Source organism: Syzygium oleosum, unplaced genomic scaffold, assembly GCF_021117445.2.
Source record: "Syzygium oleosum isolate NSW1041296 unplaced genomic scaffold, Sole_v2.1 Sole_v2.41, whole genome shotgun sequence".
Lineage (NCBI taxonomy): Eukaryota > Viridiplantae > Streptophyta > Magnoliopsida > Myrtales > Myrtaceae > Syzygium > Syzygium oleosum.
Genome location: NW_026607525.1, coordinates 1,139,553 through 1,164,279, shown reverse-complemented (window position 1 = coordinate 1,164,279; position 24,727 = coordinate 1,139,553). Strand labels below are relative to the sequence as shown.

The 24,727-nt window shown below is 38.8% G+C and overlaps 4 protein-coding genes across 4 annotated transcripts; all 4 read left to right on the top strand.

Moving 5' to 3' along the window:
- Positions 1–2,497: 2,497 nt before the first annotated feature.
- On the top strand, positions 2,498–4,369 carry LOC130136089 (2-oxoglutarate-dependent dioxygenase AOP2-like). The gene is made up of 3 exons (XM_056306129.1): positions 2,498–2,877; positions 3,135–3,462; positions 3,846–4,369. The coding sequence occupies exons 1-3, from the start codon at positions 2,498–2,500 to the stop codon at positions 4,086–4,088; spliced, it is 951 nt and encodes a 316-aa protein (XP_056162104.1). The 3' UTR covers positions 4,089–4,369.
- Positions 4,370–7,706: 3,337 nt separating this feature from the next.
- On the top strand, positions 7,707–9,240 carry LOC130136099 (deoxypodophyllotoxin synthase-like). Its single transcript, XM_056306164.1, has 3 exons — positions 7,707–8,086; positions 8,304–8,631; positions 8,998–9,240. The coding sequence occupies exons 1-3, from the start codon at positions 7,707–7,709 to the stop codon at positions 9,238–9,240; spliced, it is 951 nt and encodes a 316-aa protein (XP_056162139.1).
- A 4,905-nt stretch (positions 9,241–14,145) lies between these two features.
- On the top strand, positions 14,146–15,708 carry LOC130136020 (2-oxoglutarate-dependent dioxygenase AOP2-like). Its single transcript, XM_056305993.1, has 3 exons — positions 14,146–14,516; positions 14,771–15,098; positions 15,466–15,708. Exons 1-3 carry the CDS (start codon positions 14,146–14,148, stop codon positions 15,706–15,708), a joined length of 942 nt encoding a protein of 313 aa, XP_056161968.1.
- Positions 15,709–20,154: 4,446 nt separating this feature from the next.
- LOC115669031 (probable 2-oxoglutarate-dependent dioxygenase AOP1) lies at positions 20,155–21,692 on the top strand. The gene is made up of 3 exons (XM_056306154.1): positions 20,155–20,534; positions 20,753–21,080; positions 21,450–21,692. Exons 1-3 carry the CDS (start codon positions 20,155–20,157, stop codon positions 21,690–21,692), a joined length of 951 nt encoding a protein of 316 aa, XP_056162129.1.
- The last annotated feature ends 3,035 nt before the right edge of the window (positions 21,693–24,727 follow it).

Sequence of the window (24,727 nt, the reverse complement as noted above, 5' to 3'; positions counted from 1 at the left end):
TCCGGTCAAACTAACCGGAATTGGCACTTGAATGATCGTTTTTCAAAAAGTTTGGCACTTAAGTGATCCGGCGGAAACTTTTAACACTAAAGTGAGCGCCGTACATAAGTTTTGGCACTTCTAGTGTTCTTCCCTCCTAGAGTGCCGAAGTAGTCCAGTCAGTACAATTAATGATCTAGCAACATGCCAAGTGATGCGTCAAAATATTAGTCACTGTAACAAGTAAAGGGGAAAATCACTAAAAAAGTCCTAAACCTTTTGACGATATGCCAATTCAATCCTAAACCATTCAATTATGCCAATTTAGTCCTAAATCTTTTATCGATTTGCTAATTTAGTCATGTCGACCAATGTTGACCGGAAATTGCTGACATTATGCTAATTTTTTTTAAACCTTTCAATTATACCAATTTAGTCCTAAACCTTTTGACGATTTGTTAATTTAGTCATGCCGGCCAATGTTGACCGGAAATCGCTGACATTGATAATTTTTAGATTTTTTTTAGATTTTTCTGACATGTTGTGTCATATGATGACGTGCCGTGTAATGATGTCTATTATGTGGTGAAGTGTTGTGTGATGATATGTTGCGTGATCACGTGAATGCATGAATCTTAGGATGATGCGTATGTATGTCCACTTGACTAAATGATTTGATCCTTAATTATTCAAGTTTTGAAGTGGTGGAGTCATTTTTCTCATGTGGTTTATTCAACAGATTTTCCATAATACTTGATTCGAAATCTTACAATTGTTTTATGATTGTGATTTTAAAATATTTATGGAAAAACGAGCATTTGTGAACCCTTGGATTTTCGACTATTAGCCAATTCGACTTGATTTTGATTTTGTCGCAATATGATTTGTCTACGAGACTACGGTTAGTCTTATCTAGTTAGGTATTTACTTATGCAAGAATGGTAAATTCAGCATAGTAATGATTAGAATTACTTAAGATTGTATTTTTATTTCTGTAGAGTGATGATAAATTTCTAATTTTCTAGACTAATTTTGACAGAATATCGACCTAAATTATATTTTCAAACATTGTCATTTATGCATCTAATCAGGGACGATTATGATGCAATTCTATCTATAGTTCAAAGAAGCTTCCGAATCGATTTAACGGCTGATTCCGATCGATTTGTCTAGACGATATCCATCTCTTTTCTTTTCCTTGGTTCCATCGTTGCATCCCATTCTTCGTCACTTTCTCCGCTCCTTCGCTTAGACTCCACCGTCCACCAACCTCTAACTCATCTCCAAATTCAATAGGAATTTGACGATTCTTTACTCTTGCTTTGTTCGCCAAATTGCAATTCCTTTACTTGCTTTCATCGCCAGCAAACAGCTTCACCAAAGTCTCTCTCTCTCTCGTGCACCATTTTCCTTTTGATAGCCTGTGGTAGAAACTTGATACCTTTATCTGAGGAGATCACCAAGAGAAAGCCAACCTCGAATCCATCAACATATCCAGTTGGATACACATTTACTCAAAAGCTTGAGCCGATAAGTTATGACGCAACTTATATGAATTAACTGTTCCATATCACATCAATTTTACGACATGTGAGTTCAACACTTCAATCATTATGATTTGAACACCAAATAACGAGCGTGCGTCATTATTTGTAGCCCACTAGTCATGTTGTCACCCTGGTGCACAGCAACACCGCGACCCCCTTAAGATGATTCTTAATCATCAATCTTCCCTAGGTGAAAAAGACTTTGGGCTCTTCTATTTTGGTCTATTCTTCATCATAAGAGTATGAAGAAATTCCCTATCATCCAACAATTGAACTTCACAAGTTAAATATTTTCTTCGATTCCCTCCAAACCTCTAGATGGGCCACTAGCTTCTGATTTAAGCTTTTCAAAACATCTAAGAGTTCAAACATTAAAATCTTCTAAGTTTACATTTATATAAGGTGGACACACTATTACATCATCAATCCAATCACTTGTATTCTTTTCTAATTTTCCCTACTGTATTTTGTTTCGAAAACTAAATAAACACAAATAATTTTTTCAAATGTCAATATTTAATTGATGAATGATTTATTGTTAGCATGTCACGCAATATTTAAAAAGATAATAACATAGCAATATTCAAAAAGTAAGAGTTATTTCTTTGCTTGCAGGGGTTGTTGTTTCTGAGTGTAACATTAATATTAGGCTTCAATTTTCACCTTACTACTGATTTGTTTCCAAGCAGACATACAGGAAGAGGAGGACAACCTACATCATTGCTTGCGTTAAAAGTCTACTCACTAACTATCCAAAGCTATATGCCCAAAAAAACAAACTTGATTGACTATTCAACTCTGGCAAAACAAAGAAAATAATAAACTCTTCATGGAAATATTGTAACTTTAAAATTGCTCCAGCGGCTACTACGAGGATGCACAAGCCCTATAAATCCAGCAGAGAACCACCCCAAGAACAAAATAAGAGAGAAGTTTTCGAAAAAGTACTCAGAAAGAAAGACAAATTGATCATGAGCTCTATTTCAACACTGAAGCTTCCCCTGATAGATCTGTCCGAATTAGATGGCCCGAAGCCAGGATCGGGTCGATGGGACTCCTTGCAAAATCAAGTCCGACAAGCCCTTGAAAAATTCGGTTGCTTCGAAGCTTTGTATGATAAGGTGACCCCAGAGCTTCACAATGATGCGTTCCAAGAATTGGAAGAATTGCTCGAGCTTCCAACCGATGTGAAGCGCCAGTTTGACTTCCCGAATAAGCCGTACATCGGCTACCTCGCGAATCTTCCTCATGCGCCTCTCTACGAGGCGTTCGGAGTGGGCTATGAACCCAATTCGGGCTCGATCAAAGAATTAGCTGATCTTATGTGGCCAGAGGTAAACACAAGATTTTGGTAATCCCTATCTTATTACTAACAAATATATTATCGTTTCCCAATAAGGAAGTGTTAAGAGATTAAAATATTTATCAAATTGATCACCAATGACGAGAAATTTGAATTTCAATTACTTTGATGCAAGAAGAAAATCTAAAATGAATCATCTTACCCGGTGATGTACATAAAAACACACGTAACATGAAGATGCCAATCCACGCCCTTTATCTATGGAAACTGAAGTTTCGACATGTGCCTTTTTCATGAACATGCAGCGAGACAATGAATACGTATGTTATGAGGGTTTTGGAATTGGATTCACTGGTGAGGAAGCTGGTTTTGGGAAGCTTGGGCGTAGACAAGTACGTGGGTTCGCTAGCCAAGTCGGTCAAATACAATTACCGTCTCATGAGATATGCAGCTCCTGGGACCGAGGAGTCCAAGAAGCCCGGGACTGTGAGCCATCGGGATGCGAACTTAGTGACCATACTTCACCAAAATGATGTGAACGGATTGGAAGTGCAAACTAAGGACGGATGTTGGATCGAGGTCGCCCCTTCCTCAACTTCCTCCTTCATTGTCCTCGCCGGGGAGTCATTCTATGTGAGGACCCCCCCCCCCCCCCCCCCCCCTCCCTATATTGAATTTGGTTCATAAAGGAGGTAACATGCTATAAGCATCCAACAAGAATATCACCTCTGGCAATAGCTAGAATTACGACGTTAAAGCAGATTTCTTTGTGGAATCCTTATTGACCGGTCGCCTTGTGAACCATAGATTCATGTATGGTTGAATTCATATCGATTCGGCGAGACTGATGCTAACTTGTGGTGAGATAGACATCTCGACAGATACAACCTAAACATGTAGACCTTGTATAAACGGTCAGAAGAAGTCAAGATGTTGAGGCTCTCGAGAGTTATAATCTCCTGGATAATTGACCTTGATCATTGTGAGCCTCTCACTTTTTTTCTTCTTGCACGCAGGGATGGAGCAATGGGAGATTACACAGCCCTTGTCACCGTGTAATGATGAGCGGGCATGAGCCAAGATATTGCATGGGGCTCTTCTCTTCCGTTCAAGGAACGATTCAGTGTCCAGATGAGCTTGTAGACGACCAACACCCTTTGCTTTTTAAGCCCTTTGATGTTGCCGGTCTCTCCCGCATCTACAAGATCAAAGAGGGCCAAAATGGGGCTTCGGCGATGGATACCTTTTGCAGGATTTGAGATCGAGGCGCTGTCGAAGCATTGTGTGTCCTTTCGCCCCATCAATCAACCGCAAGTCAAGCCTTAAGGAATATGTTTTACAGTCGTTAATAATTAATTGAGTGGACGGTCGCTCAATATATGAGAAGCATATTAGATTTCCCTTGCTTTCCCCTTCTGGAGCTTGTTTAGGTTACAATCATCTGACCCCACTGCTGATTCTCGGAGCTTATGTGCTTCAGGCTGTTGATGATGAGATTGCATCTAGCAAGCAAGTATTGAACAAGAAAATGACAAAGAAATGGGTGTTCATGAATAAATTTCCTTTCTTTTCTCTCTTCTATGGAAAAAAAAACTCTTTAATTATTTCCCACTAGTAGCAAAAAGCATTCTACTACTTACAAAAAATTTCAAAAGAAAAAGATGTTTTGGTGTAAATGAAATAAGGTTGGCTCACGTTAATTGTACTATTATAGAGGAGCCAAAAAGCAGATCTTTAAACACCAGTCTTTCATCTCATTAACTCATTTAGGACCGATGCCTTAGTAAAGCACTTGGACCATGTTAAAAATATGTCCCGATTTGATCCTGTAAAAAAACCCTGATCCAGGTAGATTTCCTAGTTTGAGTAGATTTCCTATTTTGACTCTAAATCTTTTCTATATAAGAAGTGCGTCAACTTTGTAAAATGCATCCAAAGAAACTCTTTTATTTGACAATCAATCGTGTGCTTGCTCGTGATTACATCACAAGAATTTGAAGCCGTGAAAATATTGTGTAACTCATCTATGAAACTGAGCGATTGTTTTGCGAGAAATTGTGAGGGCTAAACGATGTATTATTGGGTATAATTAAGAGTTAGGAAATATTTGGAGTATTTGAGTAACTCAAGTGTGATTTTAAGATCCGTTGTATCGCTAGATTTATAGTAGAATGATGTCCTCCTTTATTCTAAATTAAGTAAATTCGGTATCCAATTTGATTCCTTTATTCTGTTTATTTTATTGCTTGATCATATATTTTTTGCTTTAGACCCATTGTCTCGTCAAGAGAGCTACTCAAAGTTCAACAGAAAAAATTATTGATCAGTCCAAATCCTGTTGTACAGAATTCAATAAGTCCTAAAATAACCTAAGAAATGCAGTTGCACTAACAATTTAAACTTCATATGTCCGGATCCAGTACATGCATGCGTCAATATATGCAATATAAAATTTAGTTTCCTTCACGAGAACGCATGATGAATATCTATAGCCATCTAGGGAAGCTACTCTATCCAGAAAATGTGCAGAAAATAAGATAACTCCAATCGTTTTCCATTTCTGTATTTGAAAATGGCAAGTTAGCTACTTAATAAAATGACTTTGAACTGTCATAAGACTTTAAAACGAGCTAACCCAACAAGCAATGGCTATTTCAAGACACGAACGACATTGCTTGTGCTAGGTGATGTCTCCCTGCGCATAGACCCAATGACAAATTTGCATCTTATCTTTGCTTGCAAAGAATCGCCCCTGCTGAATTTGGCATTAAATGTGAAGATGGTCTCTTTCCCCAACCACTCTATTGCTGCATATATATGCTTACACCTTCTAGCCATGCCACAAGACAACACACTCGAGTACTAGAGTAGTCCAGTCAATACAATTAATGATCCAGCAACATGCCAAGTGATGGGTTAAAATATTAGTCACGGTAATAAGTAAATTCAGTCATAAATTTTTTAATTTGACCAATTTAATCTTAAACCTTTCGATGAGTTGCCGATTCAATTTTAAACTTTTTGACGATTTACCGATTTAATCCTTCTAGATAATTTTGGCCATAAATCACTGACGGGGATAATATTTAAAAATTTTAAAAAAAATTCTGAATTTTCTGACAGGTTGTGTCATATGCTAACGTGCCATGTAATGATGTCTATTAGTGTGATGTGTATGCATGTCCATTTGACTAAATGATTTGATCCTTACAATTTACATAATGCTCGATTTCGAAAGCTTACAATTGTTTTATGATTGTGTTTCTAAAAAAATTTTGGAAACGCGAGCATACGTGAGCCCTTGGATTTTCAACTATAAGCCAATTCGACTTGAGTTTGATTTTGTCCCCATATGATATGTCTATGAGACTAGGGTTAGTCTTATTTAATTAGTGACTTACTTACGCAAGAATGATAAATTTAGCGGAGTAATGATTAGATTTACTTATGACTGTATTTTTATTTCTGTAGAGTGACAATAAAATTCTAATTTTCTAGACTAATTTTGACAGAACATCGACCTAAATAATATTTTTAAACATTGTCATTTATGCATCTAGTCCGGGACGATTATGATGAAATCCTATCTATAGTATAACATCTCTTTTCTTTTACTTGCTTCCATCGCTGCATCCCATTCTTCATCACTTTCTCCGCTTCTTCACTTAGACTCCACCGTCCACCAGCGTCCTGCTCATCTCCAAATTCGATTGGAATTTGACAATTCCTTTACTTGCTTTCATCGCCATCAAACATCTTCACCAAAGTCTCTCTCTTTCGTGCACCATTTTCCTGTCGGGAGAGCGCGGCAGAGGCTTGATTCCTTTGCCTGAGGAGATCACCAAGAGAGAGCCAAGTCAGAACCAGCTAACATATTCAGTTGAACCCACTTTCACTAAAAAACTCGAGCTAATGAGTTATGAGCCAACTTAGATGTATTAATTGCTCCACCCCACATCAATTTTTCGATGCGAGACTATTCTAATACAACTCATACGTGCATTTCAGCACTTCAATCACCATGATTTGAACATCAGAGATCGAGCGCGCCTATTCATTTGCAGCCCACTAGTCACGTCGTCACCTTGGTGCACAGCAACATCGTGCCACCTTATGATGATTCTTAATCATCAATCTGGAGTTTGGGCTCTTTTGGTCTATTCTTCATCATAAGAATGTGAAGAAATTCCCTATCCTCCTACAATTGAACTTCACGAGTTGAGTACATTCTTTGATTCCCTCCAAACCTCTAAATGGGCCACTAGCTTTTGATTTAAGCTTTTCAAAATATCTAAGAGCCCAAACATTAAAATGTTCTAAATTACACTTATATAAAGTAGACACACTGTTATATCATCAATCCAATCACTCGTATTCTTTCAATTTTACAAATGTCAATATTTAATTGATGAATGATTTATTGTTAGCATGTCATGCGATATTTAAAAAGATAATAACATAGCATTAGTCAAAAAGTAAGAGGTATTTCTTTGCTTGCAGGGTTTGCTGTTTCTGAGTGTGGCATTAATATTAGGCTTCAAATTTCACCTTACTGCTGATTTGTTTCCATGTATTCCCCGTGGAAGACATGCCGGAATCGGAAGACAGCCTACATCATTGCTTGAGTTACAGTCAAGTCACTAACTATCCAAAAGCTATATGCCCAAAAAAACAAAACTAGCATTCACTACTCAACCCTTGTTTAAACCACAGAAAGAGGGGCAAGAAAGGAAAAAAATCAACTCTTCATAGAAAGATTGTAACTCTAAAATTGCTACAGCGGCAACTACGAGGATGCACAAGCCCTATAAATCCAACACAGAACCACCCCAAGAACAAAACAGGAGAGAAGTTTTAGAAAGAATGACAAATTAATCATGAGCTCTATTCCAGCACTGAAGCTTCCCCTGATAGATCTGTCCAAATTAGATGGCTCGAAGCCAGGGACGGGTCGATGGGACTCCTTACGATGTCAAGTCCGACGAGCCCTTGAAGAATTCGGTTGCTTCGAAGCTTTGTATGATAAGATGACCTTGGAGCTTCACAATGATTTGTTCCAAGAATTGGAGGAATTGCTCGAGCTTCCGACTGATGTGAAGCGCCGGTTCATTGTCCCGGAGAAGCAGTTCGACGGCTACCACACGAACCCTCCTCATGCGCCTCCCTATGAGGTATTTGGAATGGACTACGCCCCCAACTCAGGTTCGATCAAAAGATTAGCGGATCTCATGTGGCCGGAGGGAAACACAAGATTTTGGTAATTCCTTTTTATTGCTGGTTTTTATTGTAACTTGATTAGATTATCGATTCTCATTCGGCAAGTGTCAACAGATTAATGGTTATCGAATGGATCACTATTAAAGTGAGTTTGAATTGATAATCGATTCAATTATTTGGTACAAGAAATCTAAAATGAATCGTCTTATACGATGGTGAATCATCTTTCGCTATGTGCTTTTGTCATGAACATGCAGTGAGACAATGAATACGTATGTTACGAGGGTTTTGGAGTTGGATTCACTGGTGAGGAAGCTGGTTTTGGGAAGCTTGGGCGTAGACAAGTACGTGGATTCGCTGGCCAGGTCGGTCAAATACAATTTCCGTCTCATGGGATATGCACCTCCCGGGAACGACGAGTCCAAGATGCCCGACACTACGTGCCATCAGGACGCGAACTTCGTGACCATACTTCACCAAAATCATGTGAACGGATTGGAAATGCAAACTAAGGACGGACGTTGGATTGAGGTCGCCCCTTCCTCAGCTTGCTCTTTCATTGTCCTCACTGGGGAGTCATTCTACGTGAGTCCCCACACCCCACTCTCTCTCTCTATTGAATTTGGTTCAAAAAGTAGGCAACATGCTATAAGCATCGAACAAGAATTCGGGCACATGACTTTACATATCAATTCTAAATTATTGTTTATATTTCTTGGTTTGATCATCACGTCTGCCAATTGCTAGAATTACGACGTTAAAGCTAATTTCTTTGTGAAATTCTTATTGACCCATCGCCATGTGCACCATAGATTCGACTGGCTGAATGCGCTATCGATAGGACGAGATTGATGCTAGCTTGTGGTGAAATAGAAGTCTCATCCGATATAGTCTTCTGGATAATTGGCCTTGATCATTGTGAGCCTCCCCCTTTATTGTTTTTGCATGCAGGGATGGAGCAATGGGAGATTACACAGCCCTCGTCACCGTGTAAGGGTGAGCGGGCACGAGCGACGATATTCCATAGGACTCTTCTCTTCCGATCAAGGCACAGTTCAGTGTCCTGATGAGCTTGTGGACGACCAACACCCTTTGCTTTTTAAGCCCTTTGATGTTGCTGGTCTCTCCCGCATCTACAATACCAAAGAGGGCAAAAGTGGAGCTTCAGCGATGGATACGTTTTACAGAATTTGAAATCGAGGTGCTTTCGAAGCATCGTATGTCCTGTTGCCCCATCAATCAATCGCGGGTCAAGTCTTGAAGACATGTTTTACCGTCGTTAATAATTAATTGAGTAGACGGTCGCTCAATATTTGAGAACCATACCGGGTTTTCCTTTCTTTCACCGAGCTTGTTTTGGTTGTAATCATCTGACTTAATTACAGATTCTCGGAGCTATATGTGCTTCAAGCTGTTGGTAATGAGATTGCTTCTAGCAAGCAAGTATTGTAAAAGAAAATGACAAAGAAATGGGTGTTCATGAAGAAATTTCCTATCTTTTCTCTCTTCTAAGGAAAAGAACTCTTTAATTATTTCCCACTAGCAGCAAAAAGCATTCTACTACTTACAAAAAATTTCAAAAAAGGAGGTTTTGGTGTAAATGAAATAAGGTTGGCTCACGTTGATTGTACTATATATTATATAGGAGCCAAAAAACGTCTCTGTAAACATGTCTTTCATCTCAATAAATCATAGAGGACTGATGCCTTCAGTAAAGTGCTTCAGACCTTATTGAAAATATGTCTCGAGTTGACCCGTCAAGGAAACCTAATCCAGGTAGATTTCCTAGTTTGAGTTGGATTCCTAATTTAAGTAGATTTCCTATTTTGGATCTAAATCTTTTCTATATAAGAAGTAAGTCATCTTTGTAAGTCGCATCCAAAAAAAACTTCTTTCCGAGACAATTAATCGCGTGCTTGCTTGTGAATCACATTGCAAGAATTTGAAACTGCGAAAATCTTGTTTAACTCATTTGTAATTATAATATCCGTTGTATCACTCGATTTATAGTGGAATGCTGTACTACTCTCTCGTGAGGTAGGTCCCACTAACCGAAAAGAGTAAATTTGGCATCCGATTTGATTCCTTTATTCTATTTATTTTATTGCTAAATCATGTATTTTTTGCTATAGACCCATTGCCTCGTCAAGCGAGCTATCTCAAAGTTCAACAGAAAAAATTGCTGATCAGTAAAAAACCTGCCGTACAGAATTCAATAAATCCTAAAAATAATGTAAGAAGTGCAATTGCACTAACAATTTCAACTTCATAAGTCCGGATCCAGTACATGCATGCGTCAATATATGCAATATAAAATTTAGTTTCCTTCACGAGAACGCACGATGAATATCAATAGCCATCTAGGGAAGCTACCGTATCCATGAAATGTGCAGAAAGTAAGATAATTCCAATCGTTTTCCATTTCTGTAATTGAAAATGGCAAGTTAGCTACTTAATAAATGACTTTGAACTGCCATAAGACTTTAAAACGAGCTAACCCAACAAGCAATGGCTATTTCAAGAGACGAACGACATTGCTTGTGCTAGGTGATGTCTCACTGCACATAGACCCAATGACAAATTTGCATCTTATCTTTGCTCGCAAAGAATCGCCCCTGCTGAATTCGGCATTAGATGTGAAGATGGTCTCCTTCCTCCAACCACTCTTTTGCTGCATATATATGCTTACACCTTCGAGCCATGCCACAAGACAACACACTAGAGTGCTAAAGTAGTCCAGTCAATACAATTAATGATCCAGCAACATGCCAAGTGATGGGTTAAAATATTAGTCATAGTAATCAGTAAAGGGGAAAATTACCAAAAAACTTGCGAAACTTCTTGCATTACTGCAGATTCAGTTCTAAACCTTTTAACTTGGCCAATTTAGTCTTAAACATTTTGACGATTTGCCAATTCAGTCATAAATCTTTTGACGATTTACCAATTTAGTCTTTCTAGCTAATTTTGGCCAGGAATCACTGACGTGCATAATATTTTAAATTTTTTATGAATTTTCAGACGTGGTGTGTCATATGATGACGTGCCATGTAATGATGTCTATAAGTGTGATGTGTATGCATGTCCATTTGACTAAATGATTTGATCCTTAATGATGCATGTTTTGAAGTGGTGGAGTCAATTTTTCTCATATGGCTTATTTGGGCGTTAATTATGTCGGATGAGGCAAATAATCTCTTCCTACCGATTCACCATAATGCTTGATTTCCAAAGCCTACAATTGTTTTATGATTGTAATTCTAAATTTTTTTTTTGCAAATGTGAGCATACATGAGCCCGTGGATTTTCGACTATAAGCCAATTCGACTTGAGTTTGATTTTGTCACAATATGATTTGTCTATGAGACTAGGATTAGTCTTATTCAGTTAGGGATTTACTTACGAAAGAATGGTAAATTTAGTGGAGTAACAACTAGATTTAGGCTGTGTTCGTTTCCGGAAAATATTTTTCCGGAAAACATTTTCCGCGTTTTCCGGTGTTCGGGGGCGGAAAATGTTTTCCGTGGGAAAACATTTTCTTTCCCCACCGGAAAACATTTTCCTTCCCCACCCCCAAATCCTTCATTGTTTTGAGAAAAATGATTTCCTCTTTTCACAAAGAGGAAATCATTTTCCCCCAAAGTGAAGGCAAAATTGCCCATGGGAGGGAAAATGTTTTCCGTGGGAGAGGAAGTGGATCGCCGGTCACCGCCGCCGGCCGCCGCTAGTCGATGGCCACTCCGGCGTCGCCGCCTGCCGCCACCGACCGCCGCCGACCCGCCGTTGCCGGTCGCTGCAGCCGATCGCCGGACGCCGCCGGATTGGCGGTCGCCGAACACCAGAAAATATTTTCCAAAACTTTTTCAAATTTTAGCCGAACACCAGAAAATTGTGTTCCAGAAAAATATTTTTCAGGAAAATAACTTCCGGGAAAATATTTTCCAAAATGAGAATATTTTCCGGCAAACGAACGGAGCCTTACTGTATTTTTATTTCTGTAGAGTGACGATAAATTTCTAATTTTAACAAAATATCAACTTATATTATATATTTAAACATTGTCATTTATGCATCTAGTCCGGGTCAATTACGATGAAATCTTATCTAAAGTATATCATCTCTTTTCTTTTCCTTGGTTCCATCGCTGCATCCCATTCTTCGTCACATTCTCTGCTTCTTCACTTGGACTCCACCGTCCACCATTGCCCTGCTCATCTCCTAATTCAATGGGAATCAATTCCTTTACTTGCTTTCATCGCCAGCAAACATCTTCACCAAAGTCTCTCCACCATTGCCCTGCTCATCTCCTAATTCAATGGGAATCAATTCCTTTACTTGCTTTCATCGCCAGCAAACATCGTCACCAAAGTCTCTCTCTCTCTCTCTCTCTCTCTCTCTCTCTCTCTCTCTCTCTCTCTCTACATTTTCCTGTCGAAAGCAAGCGGCAGAACTCGATACCTTTACCTAAGGAGATCACCACCAAGAGAGAGTCAAGTCCGAGCCTGTCAATATATTCAGTTGAACCCATACTTATTCAAAAGCTCGAGCCAATGAGTTATAAGCCAACTTGGATGTATTAATTACTCCACCCCTCATCAATTTTCCAATGATCTGACAAAAAAATTAAATCAATTTTCCAATGTGGAACTATTTTAACACAACTCACACGCGCATTTCAATATTTCAATCACCATGATTTGAACACCAAAGATTGATCACACCTTATAATTTGTAGCCCACTAGTAACGTCATCACCTTGGTGCACAACAACACCGTGCCACCTTAAGATGATTCTTAATCATCAATCTTCCCTAGGTGAAAAGGACTGTGCGCTCTTATGTTTTGGTATATTCTGTAAGATTTTGTGGGACCACCGCCAACTGTTCTAAAAGTTTAAGCTATTAGATGAAGACGTGGTTTATTATTTGGATACTCTAACACTCCCCCTCATGCTTAGTCTGATCTCTTTGCCTAGTACTAAGCATGTACATATTTAATTGGTGAGGCAAATGGAGCCCGGAAAGATTTGAACTGAGGACCTCCAGCTCTGATACCATATGAGATTTTTTTTACCACTGTCAACTATTTTAAAAGCTTAAGCTATTAGAGGAATGCATGGTTTAATATTTAATTATTATAATACTCCATTCATGCTTAGTTTGGTCTTTTTGCTTGTTACTAAGCGTAAACAAATTTAATTGGGGAGGCAAATGGGATCTGGAAAGATTTAAATTCATGACCTCCAACTTTGATATCATATGAAATTTTCCGGGACCACTGCCAACTGTTCTAAAATGCTAATGCCACAAAATCTCACATACATCATAAGAGTATGAAGAAATTCCCTATCCTTCTACAATTGAACTTCACGAGTTGAGTATTTTCTTCAATTCCCTCCAAACCTCTAAATGGGCCAGTAGCTTTTGATTTAAGCTTTTCAAAACATCTAAGAGCTCAAACATTAAAATGTTCTAAGTTTACACTTATGTAAGGTAGACACACTATTATATCATCAATCCAATCACTCGTATTCTTTTTCAATTTTCACTATTATATTTCTTTCCGAAAACTAAATAAACGCGAGTAGTTTTTCTTTTTTCAAATGTCAATATTTAATTGATGAATGATACAATGTCAGCGAGTCATGCGATAATTAAAAAGATCATAAGATAGCAATATTCAAAATGTAAGATTTATTTCTATGCCTGCGGGGGCTGCTGTTTCTGATTGTGGCATTAATATTAGGCTTCAATTTTCACCTTACTGCTGATTTGTTTCCATGTATTCCCCGTAGAAGACTTGCCGGAAGAGGAAGACAACCGTCACCATTGCGTGAGTTGAAGTCAAGTCACTAACTATCCACAAGCTATATGCCAAAAAAAAAACTTTGCATTGACTAGTCAGCTCTAGTTTAATCCACAAAAGGAGGTGTGAAAAAAGGAAAATAATCAACTCTTCATGGAAAGATTGTAACTTTAATATTGTTACAGTGGCTACCACGAGGATGCACAAGCCCTATAAATCCAGCAGAGAACCACCCCAAGAAAAAACACAGGAGAGAATTTTCAGAAAAAAGTATTCAGAAGAAACACATTAATCATGAGATCTATTTCAACACTGAAGCTCCCCTTGAGAGATCTGTCCGAATTCGATGGCTCGAAGCCGGGGACGGGTCGACGGGACTCCTTGCAAAGTCAAGTCCGACGAGCCCTTGAAGAATTCGGTTGCTTCGAAGCTTTGTATGATAAGATGACCTCGAAGCTTCACAATGAAGTGTTTCAAGAATTGGAGAAATTGCTCGAGCTTCCGACCGATGTGAAGCGCCGGTTCGACGTCCCAGATAAGCCATATTTCGGCTACATTGCAAATCTTCCTCGCCACGAGGCGTTTGGAGTGGACTATACCCCCAACTCAGGCTCGATCGAAAATTTAACGGATCTCATGTGGCTGGAAGGAAACACAAGATTTTGGTAATTCTTTTTTTTATAACTGGTAATTATATTATCGGTTCCCGTTAAGGAAGTGTTAAGATATTAATGTTTATCAAATGGATCACTAACGACGCGAATTTGAATTTCAACTGCTTTGATGCAAGAAGAAAATCTAAAATGAGTCATCTTACACGGCAATGTACATAAAAACACATGCAACGTTAAGATGCCAATTTACACCCCTATCTATGGAAACTGTAGTTTTGATGTGTGCCTTTTTTATGAACATGCAGTGAGACAATGAATACGTATGTTACGAGGGTTTTGGAGTTGGATTCACTGGTGAGGAAGCTGGTTTTGGGAAGCTTGGGCGTAGACAAGTACTTGGAATCGCTAGCCAAGTCGGTCAAATACAATTTCCGTCTCATGAGATATCCAGCTCCTGGGACTGAGGAGTCCAAGAAGCCCGGGACTATGTGCCATCGTGACGCGAACTTCGTGACCATACTTCATCAAAATCATGTGAATGGATTGGAAGTGCAAACAAAGGACGGACATTGGATCGAGGTCGCCCCTTCCCCAGCTTCCTCTTTCATTGTCCTCACTGGGGAGTCATTCTACGTGAGTACCCCCACCACCCTCTCTCTTTCTATTGAATTTGGTTCAAAAAGTAGGTAACATGCTATAAGCACCGAGCAAGAATTCGAGCGCATGACTTTACGTATTAATTGTAAATTGTTGTTTATACTTATAGTATTGATCATCACCTCTGGCAATAGCTAGAATTACGACCTTAAAGCTGATTTCTTTGTGAAATCCTTATTGACCCGGTTGCCGAGTGAACCATAGATTCAAATGGTCGAATGCTTATCGATACAGCGAGATTGATGCTAACTTGTGGTGAGATAAGACGTCTTGTCCGATATAATCTTCTGGATAATTGACCTTGATCATTGTGAGCCTCTCCCTTTCTTCTTTTTGCACGCAGGGATGGAGCAACGGGAGATTACACAGCCCTTGTCACCGTGTAATGATGAGCGGGCACGATCCAAGATATTCAATAGGATTGTTCTCTACCGACCAAGGAACGGTTCAGTGTCCTGAAGAGCTTGTAGACGAGCAACACCCTTTGCTTTTTAAGCCCTTTGATGCAACCGGTCTCTCCCGCATCGACAAGACAAAAGAGGGCCAAAATGGAGCTTCGGCAATGGATACTTTTTACAGAATTTGAAATCGAGGTGCTTTGGAAGCATCGCGTGTCCTGTTGCCCTATCGATCAATTGCGAGTCAAGTCTTAAGGCATATGTTTTACCGTCGTTAATAATTAATTGAGTAGACGGTCGATCAATATTTGAGAAGCCTATCCGGTTAGCCTTTCTTTCCCCTTTTAGAGCTTGTTTAGGTTGTAATCATCTGACTTAATTACAGATTCTCGGAGCTATATGTGTTTCAGGCTGTTGATAATGCGATTGCTCCTAGCAAGCAAGTATTGTAAAAGAAAATGACAAAGAAATGGGTGTTCATGAAGAAATTTCCTTTCTTTTCTCTCTTCTGAGTAAAAGAACTCTTTAATTATTTCCCACTAGCAGCAAAAAGCATTCTACTACTTACAAAAAATTTAAAAAAAAAGAGGTTTTGGTGTAAATGAAATAAGGTTGGCTCACGTTAATTGTACTATTATATAGGAGCCAAAACACGTCTTTCATCTCAATAATTGTTGAAAATATGTCTCCAGTTGATCCCATAAAAATAACCCGATCCAGGTAGATTTCCTAATTTGAGTTAGATTCCTAATTTGAATAGATTTCCTGTTTTGGATCTAAATCTGTTCTGTATAAGAAGGGAGTCAACTTTGTAAAATGCATCCAAAAGAAACTTCTTTACTTGACAATCAATTGTGTGCTTGCTCGTGAATCACATCGCGAGAATTTGGAGCCGTGAAAATATTGTGTAACTCATTTGTGAAATTGAGAAATCGTTTTGCGAGAAATCGTAAGGGGGGCATAATTAAGAGTTGGGAAAGACTGTGAGTATTTACATAAGTCGAGTGTGATTATAATATCCGTTGTATCACTGGATTTATAGTGGAATGTTGTCATGCTCTCCCGTGAGGTAGGTCCCATTGACCCAACCAAGTAAATTCGGTATCCAATCTGATTCCTTTATTCTATTTATTTTATTGCTCGATAATATACATTTTGCTTTAGACCCATTGCCTCGTCAAGCGAGCTATCTCAAAGTTTAATTGTTGATGATCAGTCAAAAACCTGTTGTACAGAATTCAATTAGTCCTAAAATAACCTAAGAAATGCAGTTGCACTAACAATTTCAACTTCATATGTCCGGATCCAGTACATGCATGCGTCGATGTGTGCAATATAAAATTTAGTTTCCTTCACGAGAACGCATGATGAATATCTATAGCCATCTAGGGAAGCTACTCTATCCATAAAATGTGCAGAAAATAAGATAACTCCAATCGTTTTCCATTTCTGTATTTGAAAATGGCAAGTTAGCTACTTAATAAAATGACTTTGAACTGCCATAAGACTTTAAAACGAGCTAACCCTACAAGCAATGGCTATTTCATGACACGAACAACATTGCTTGTGCCAGGTGATGTCTCACTGCACATAGACCCAATGACAAATTTGCATCTTATCTTTGCTTGTAGAGAATCGCCACTGCTGAATTCGGCATTAAATGTGAAGATGGTCTCTTTCCCCAACCACTGCATTACTGCATACATAGGCTTACACCTTCGAGCCACGCCACAAGACAACACGCTAGAGTGTTAAAGTAGTCCAGTCAATACAATTAATGATCCAGCAACATGCCAAGTGATGGGTTAAAATATTAGTCACAGTAACAAGTAAATTCAGTCATAAACATTTTAATTTGACAGATTTAATCTTAAACCTTTCGATGATTTGCCAATTCAGTCCTAAACCTATTGACGATTTACCGATCCAATTCTTCTAGCTAATTTTTGTCATAAATCAATGACGTGAATAATATTTAAAAAATTTAAAAATTTTCTAAATTTTCTGACGTGTTGTGTCATATGATGACGTGCCATGTAATGATGTCTATCAGTGTGATGTGTATGCATGTCCATTTGACTAAATGATTTGATCCTTAATGATGCATGTTTTGAAGTGGTGGAGTCAATTTTCTTATATGGCTTATTTGGCCGTTAATTATGTCGGATGAGGAAAATAATCCCTTTCGACCGATTTTTCATAATGCTTGGTTTTGAAAACTTACAATTGTTTTATGATTGTAATTCTAAAAATATTTTTGCAAACGCGAGCAGACGTGAGCCCTTGGATTTTCGACAATAAACCAATTCGACTTGAGTTTGATTTTATCGCAATATGATTTGTCCATGAGACTACAGTTAGTCTTATTTAGTTAGGGATTTACTTACACAAGAATGGTAAATTTAGCGGAGCAACAACTAGATTTACTTAATACTGTATTTTTATCTCTGTAGAGTGACGATAAAATTCGAATTTTCTAGACTAATCTTGACAGAACATTGACCTAAATAATATGTTTAAACATTGTCATTTATGCATCTAGTCCGGGACGATTATGATGAAATGCTATCTATAGCATAACATCTCTTTTCTTTTACTTGGTTCCATCGCTGCGTCCCATTCTTCGTCACTTTCTCCGCTTCTTCACTTAGACTCCACCGTCCACCTGTGTCCTGCTCATCTCCAAATTCGATTGGAATCTGACAATTCCTTTACTAGCTTTTATCGCCCGCAAACATCTTCACCAAAGTCTCTCTCTTTCGTGCACCAATTTCCTGTTGGGAGAGCACGGCAGAGGCTCGATACCTTTGCCTAATGAGATCACCAAGAGAGAGCCAAGTCTGAGCCTATCAACATATTCAGTTGAATCTACTTTCACTCAAAAACTGGAGCCAATAAATTATGAGCCAACCTAAATGTATTAACTGCTCCACTCCACACCAATTTTCCGATGCGAGACTATTCTAACCCAACTTATACGTGCATTTCAACACTTCAATCACCATGATTTGAACACCAGAGATCGAGCGCGCCTCATCATTTGCAGCCCACTAGTCTCGTCGTCAACTTGGTGCACAGCAACATCGTGCCACCTTATGATGATTCTTAATCATCAATCTTCCCTAGGTGAAAGGAGTTTGGGCTCTTTTGGTCTATTCTTCATCATAAGAGTGGGAAGAAATTCCCTATCCTCCTACGATTGAACTTCACGAGTTGCGTACATTCTTTGATTCCCTCCAAACCTCTAAATGGGCCACTAGCTTTTGATTTAAGCTTTTCAAAATATCTAAGGGCTCAAGCATTAAAATGTTCTAAATTACACTTATATAAGGTAGACACACTGTTAAATCATCAATCCAATCACTCGTATTCTTCTAATTTTACAAATGTCAACATTTAATTGATGAATGATTTATTGCCAGCATGTCATGCGATATTTTAAAAAATAATAACATAGCAATATTCAAAAAGTTGGAATTATTTCTTTGCTTGCAGGGTTTGTTGTTTCTGAGTGCGGCATTAATATTAGGCTTCAAGTTTCACCTTACTGCTGATTTGTTTCCATGTATTCCCCGTGGAAGACATGCCGGAATAGGAAGACAGCCTACATCATTGCTTGAGTTACAGTTAAGTCACTAATGGTGCGTTTGGTAACTGACCAAATAGTAACTGATTCTATTCTTTTGTTCTCAGAATCAGTTTTGGAACGAAAATCCGTTTGGTAAATTTTTTGTTCCCGGGCACAAATTTGCACAAATTTGTTTCCAGAATCAGTTTTGGAACAGAATCAAAAAGCAAAAAAAAGTTGCTTCTTGATTCTAGAAACAATAATTAGAAATGGAAAATAATTTTTTATTCTTCTTCTTCTTCATTTTCTTCCTGGCCTGTGGCCGATCGTCGACCGCTGGCCACCGGTGACCGACCACAGGCTAGGGCCGGTGAGGGCGACGGTTGGACCCTCACCGGATATGGCATGGGCTACCCTCGCTGTCGCCTTCGCCAGATCCGGCGAGGGCGGCTCACGGCCTAGGCAAGGGCTGCCTTCGCCGGATCTGACATGGGCGACCCTCGCCGCCGCCCTCGCCAAAGCCACAAGCCGCCCTCGCCGGCCCTAACCTATGGCCGGTCGCTGACGCCGGCAACCTGGCCATGGGCTAAGGAAGGGGAAGAAGAAGAGGAAAAAAAGAAATATTAAAAATTTTAAAATATTATTAATAAAAACAAATTTTGTGTAGTTACCAAACGCATTTTTGTTCTTTTTCTATTCTAAGAATAGAAATTTTGGGCAGTTACCAAACACCTTCAAAGGCTTACAAATTATTTTCGGGAATGGAATAAAAAAGAATCATTTTTTAGCAGAAATTATTTCCAGAAACAGAATGGTTACCAAACACACCCTAACTATCCAAAAGCTATATGCCCAAAAAAAAAAAACTAGCATTGACTAGTCAACTCTTGTTTAAACCACAGAAAGAGGGGCAAGAAAGGAAAAAAATCAACTCTTCCTGGAAAGATTGTAACTCTAAAATTGCTACAGCGGCAACTACGAGGATGCACATGCCCTATAAATCCAGCAGAGAACCACCCCAAGAACAAAATAGGGGAGAAGTTTTAGAAAGAAAGACAAATTAATCATGAGCTCTATTCCAACACTGAAGCTTCCCCTGATAGATCTGTCCAAATTAGATGGTTCGAAGCCAGGGACGGGTCGATGGGACTCCTTGCTATGTCAAGTCCGACGAGCCCTTGAAGAATTCGGTTGCTTCGAAGCTTTGTATGATAAGATGACCTTGGAGCTTCACAATGATATGTTCCAAGAATTGGAGGAATTGCTCGAGCTTCCAACCGATGTGAAGCGCCGGTTCGTTGTCCCGGAGAAGCGGTTCAACGGCTACCACACGAACCCTCCTCAGGCGCCTCCCTATGAGGCATTTGGAATGGACTACGGCCCCAACTCAGGTTCGATCAACAGATTAGCGGATCTCATGTGGCCGGAGGGAAACACAAGATTTTGGTAATTCCTTTTTATTGATGGTTTTTATTGTAACTTGATTAGACTATCGATTCTCATTCGGCAAGTGTCAACAGATTAATGTTTGTCGAATGGATCACTAATAAAGCGAGTTTGAATTGATAATCGATTCAATTACTTTGGTACAAGAAATCTAAAATGAATCATCTTATACGATGGTGAATCATCTTTCGCTATGTGCTTTTGTCATGAACATGCAGTGAGACAATGAATACGTATGTTACGAGGGTTTTGGAGTTGGATTCACTGGTGAGGAAGCTGGTTTTGGGAAGCTTGGGCGTAGACAAGTACGTGGATTCGCTGGCCAGGTCGGTCAAATACAATTTCCGTCTCATGGGATATGCACCTCCCGGGAACGACGAGTCCAAGAAGCCCGACACTACGTGCCATCGGGACGCGAACTTCGTGACCATACTTCACCAAAATCATGTGAATGGATTGGAAATGCAAACTAAGGACGGACGTTGGATTGAGGTCGCCCCTTCCTCAGCTTGCTCTTTCATTGTCCTCACTGGGGAGTCATTCTACGTGAGTCCCCAAACTAAGAACCTATCTCTCTCTATTGAATTTGGTTCAAAAAGTAGGCAACATGCTATAAGCATCGAACAAGAATTCGGGCACATGACTTTACATATCAATTCTAAATTATTGTTTATATTTCTTGGTTTGATCATCACGTCTGCCAATTGCTAGAATTACGACGTTAAAGCTAATTTCTTTGTGAAATTCTTATTGACCCATCGCCATGTGCACCATAGATTCGACTGGCTGAATGCGCTATCGATAGGACGAGATTGATGCTAGCTTGTGGTGAAATAGAAGTCTCATCCGATATAGTCTTCTGGATAATTGGCCTTGATCATTGTGAGCCTCCCCCTTTATTGTTTTTGCATGCAGGGATGGAGCAATGGGAGATTACACAGCCCTCGTCACCGTGTAAGGGTGAGCGGGCACGAGCGACGATATTCCATAGGACTCTTCTCTTCCGATCAAGGCACAGTTCAGTGTCCTGATGAGCTTGTGGACGACCAACACCCTTTGCTTTTTAAGCCCTTTGATGTTGCTGGTCTCTCCCGCATCTACAATACCAAAGAGGGCAAAAGTGGAGCTTCAGCGATGGATACGTTTTACAGAATTTGAAATCGAGGTGCTTTCGAAGCATCGTGTGTCCTGTTGCCCCATCAATCAATCGCGGGTCAAGTCTTGAAGACATATGTTTTACCGTCGTTAATAATTAATTGAGTAGACGGTCGCACAATATTTGAGAACCATACCGGGGTTTCGTTTCTTTCCCCAAGCTTGCTTAGATTGTAATCATCTGACTTAATTACAGATTCTCGGAGCTATATGTGCTTCAAGCTGTTGGTAATGAGATTGCTTCTAGCAAGCAAGTATTGTAAAAGAAAATGACAAAGAAATGGGTGTTCATGAAGATATTTCCTTTCTTTTCTCTCTTCTAAGGAAAAGAACTCTTTAATTATTTCCCACTAGCAGCAAAAAGCATTCTACTACTTACAAAAAATTTCAAAAAAGGAGGTTTTGGTGTAAATGAAATAAGGTTGGCTCACGTTGATTGTACTATAATATAGGAGCCACAAAACGTCTCTATGAACACGTTTTTCATCTCAATAAATCATAGAGGACTGATGCCTTGAGTAAAGCGCTTCGACCTTATTAAAAATATATCTCGAGTTGATCCTGTCAAGGAAACCTAATCGAGGTAGATTTCCTAGTTTGAGTTGGATTCATAATTTGAGTAGATTTCCTATTTTGGATCTAAATCTTTTCTATGTAAGAAGTGAGTCATCTTTGTAAGTTGCATCCAAAAAAACTTCTTTCTGAGACAATTAATTGTGTGCTTGCTTGTGAATCACATTGCGAGAATTTGAAGCCGTGAAAATCTTGTGTAACTTATTTATGATTATAATATCTATTATATCACTCGATTTATAGTAGAATGTTGTACTGCTCTCCTGTGAGGTAGGTCCCACTGATGGAAAAGAGTAAATTTGGTATCCGATTTGATTCCTTTATTCTGTTTATTTCATTGCTTTATCATATATTTTTGGGTTAATACCACAAAAAACTCCAAATTAGTACGCTTGTGACAATTTTACCCCAAACTAATTTTTTGATCATGAAAGACCCCAAACTGGTACACCTATGATAAATTTATCCCAAACTAATTTTTTGACCACTAAAAACCCTAAACCAATACATTTGTGACAAATTTACCTTCCATTAGTTTCCATTAAATTGAATTAATACCACAAAAAATCATAAACTGGTACACCTATGACAAACGGAGGATAAAATATAAAATTGATATATCCATCAATTGACGCGTGTCATTTAACAATGCAATTTGACAGTAAAATTTAACTGAAATAAACTGATGATAAATTTATCACAGGTGTACCAGTTTGGGATTTTTGGTAGTCAAAAAATTAGTTTGGAGTAAAATTGTCACAGGCGTACCAGTTTAGGGTTTATCGCGGTATTAACCCTATATTTTTTGCTATAGACCCAGTGCCTCGTCAAGCGAGCTATCTCAAAGTTCAACAGAAAAAATTGCTGATCAGTCAAAAACCTGTTGTACAGAATTCAATAAGTCCTAAAAATAATGTAAGAAATGCAGTTGGACTAACAATTTCAACTTCATATGTCCGGATCCAGTACATGCATGCGTCAATATGTGCAATATAAAATTTAGTTTCCTTCACGAGAACGCATGATGAATATCAATAGCCATCTAGGGAAGCTATTCAATCCATAAAATTTGCAGAAAATAAGATAATTCCAATCGTTTTCCATTTCTGTAATTGAAAATGGCAAGTTAGCTACTTAATAAATGATTTTGAACTGCCATAAGACTTTAAAACGAGCTAACTCCACAAGCAATGGCTATTTCAAGACACGAACAACATTGCTTGTGCTAGGTGATGTCTCACTACACAGACCCAATGACAAATTTGCATCTTATCTTTGCTTGCAAAGAATCGCTATCGCAAGGACTAACACTTTTTCCCTCTCCTCTCTAGAGTTCTCTCCTCTCTCTCCCTTCTATCTTCACACAACCTTTTTCTTCAACCTCTATGGAGGGGAGGGTTTGAGCTAGATCTCTCTCTCCTCCATTTTTCCCTTTTTCTTTGGCTGATTTGGTTCTATGTTATCTTTTTCTTGTTTTCCTCTCGTTTTGATGAACTTTTCCCTTCTGGTCTAGTTTAGATCTAAAAGTTTCTCTCTCTTGTTTTGGGAAGGCTTCTATCCGGATCTAGTCTGGATTTGGGGTTTTTTTGCATATATGATGTTGGGGTTCATTTTCCTCGGGTTTCGTTGGTGTACAAGTCCAGTTTTGTAGGAGATTAGAGGAGCCTTGCGAAAGTTTCGCTATCATATGTGCCAGATCTGTCCGGGTTTAACCTTTTTACTCTGCACGACAATCGTGTTGGGGACGCTGAAACTAGGCGCAAACCGCCAAAAGGCAAAGCTGTAGCAACAAATGGAGATCTCGGTGTGTGCTTATTACTAAAAACGAGGTCGGTGATTGGCCATCAATTTGGTTTGAGGATGTTCCAAATTTACTCTTTGAGCGTATGACCCATAACCTTGTTATAATGATTTATCTTCTTATTTGGAACTTGTTTTGTTGTTTTGATTTGCAATTGAACTGCGTATCTCTACTGTATATCAATGGAAATAAATAAAATGTTTCTTTGTTTAAAAAAAATACGCCACTGCTGAATTCGGCATTAAAGGTGAAGCTAGGTCGCTTTCCCCAGCCCCTTTAGTATATGCTTACACCTTTGAGACATGCCACACTCCAACGAACTAGAGTGCTAAAGTAGTCCAGTCGAAACAATTAATGATCCAGCAACATACCAAGTGATGGGTTAAATTATTAGGCTGCACATGGCGATCATTCTATGCCCAGAATCAGATTCTGGGCAGAAATAATTCTTTTTAATTCTGTGCCCGGAAACAATTTATAAGCATTTGAAGGCGTTTGGTAACTGCCCAAAATTTTTGTTCTTAGAATAGAAAAAGAACAAAAATTCGTTGGGTAACTACACAAAATTTCTTTTTATTAATAATATTTTAATAATATTTTGAATTTTTTAATATTTCTTTCTTTTTTTTCCTTTTTTTTTCTTTTTTTTTCTTTCTTTCCCCTT

What these genes read in the sequence shown, in the direction of transcription:
- LOC130136099 (XM_056306164.1), top strand. Translation starts at nt 7,707, where the DNA reads ATGAGCTCTATTCCAGCACTGAAGCTTCCCCTGATAGATCTGTCCAAA. An exon ending in GAGGGAAACACAAGATTTTG is followed by an intron (nt 8,087 to 8,303) that starts GTAATTCCTTTT and finishes ATGAACATGCAG; the next exon opens with TGAGACAATGAATACGTATG. An exon ending in TCACTGGGGAGTCATTCTAC is followed by an intron (nt 8,632 to 8,997) that starts GTGAGTCCCCAC and finishes TTTTGCATGCAG; the next exon opens with GGATGGAGCAATGGGAGATT.
- LOC130136089 (XM_056306129.1), top strand. Translation starts at nt 2,498, where the DNA reads ATGAGCTCTATTTCAACACTGAAGCTTCCCCTGATAGATCTGTCCGAA. An exon ending in GAGGTAAACACAAGATTTTG is followed by an intron (nt 2,878 to 3,134) that starts GTAATCCCTATC and finishes ATGAACATGCAG; the next exon opens with CGAGACAATGAATACGTATG. An exon ending in TCGCCGGGGAGTCATTCTAT is followed by an intron (nt 3,463 to 3,845) that starts GTGAGGACCCCC and finishes TCTTGCACGCAG; the next exon opens with GGATGGAGCAATGGGAGATT.
- LOC130136020 (XM_056305993.1), top strand. Translation starts at nt 14,146, where the DNA reads ATGAGATCTATTTCAACACTGAAGCTCCCCTTGAGAGATCTGTCCGAA. An exon ending in GAAGGAAACACAAGATTTTG is followed by an intron (nt 14,517 to 14,770) that starts GTAATTCTTTTT and finishes ATGAACATGCAG; the next exon opens with TGAGACAATGAATACGTATG. An exon ending in TCACTGGGGAGTCATTCTAC is followed by an intron (nt 15,099 to 15,465) that starts GTGAGTACCCCC and finishes TTTTGCACGCAG; the next exon opens with GGATGGAGCAACGGGAGATT.
- LOC115669031 (XM_056306154.1), top strand. Translation starts at nt 20,155, where the DNA reads ATGAGCTCTATTCCAACACTGAAGCTTCCCCTGATAGATCTGTCCAAA. An exon ending in GAGGGAAACACAAGATTTTG is followed by an intron (nt 20,535 to 20,752) that starts GTAATTCCTTTT and finishes ATGAACATGCAG; the next exon opens with TGAGACAATGAATACGTATG. An exon ending in TCACTGGGGAGTCATTCTAC is followed by an intron (nt 21,081 to 21,449) that starts GTGAGTCCCCAA and finishes TTTTGCATGCAG; the next exon opens with GGATGGAGCAATGGGAGATT.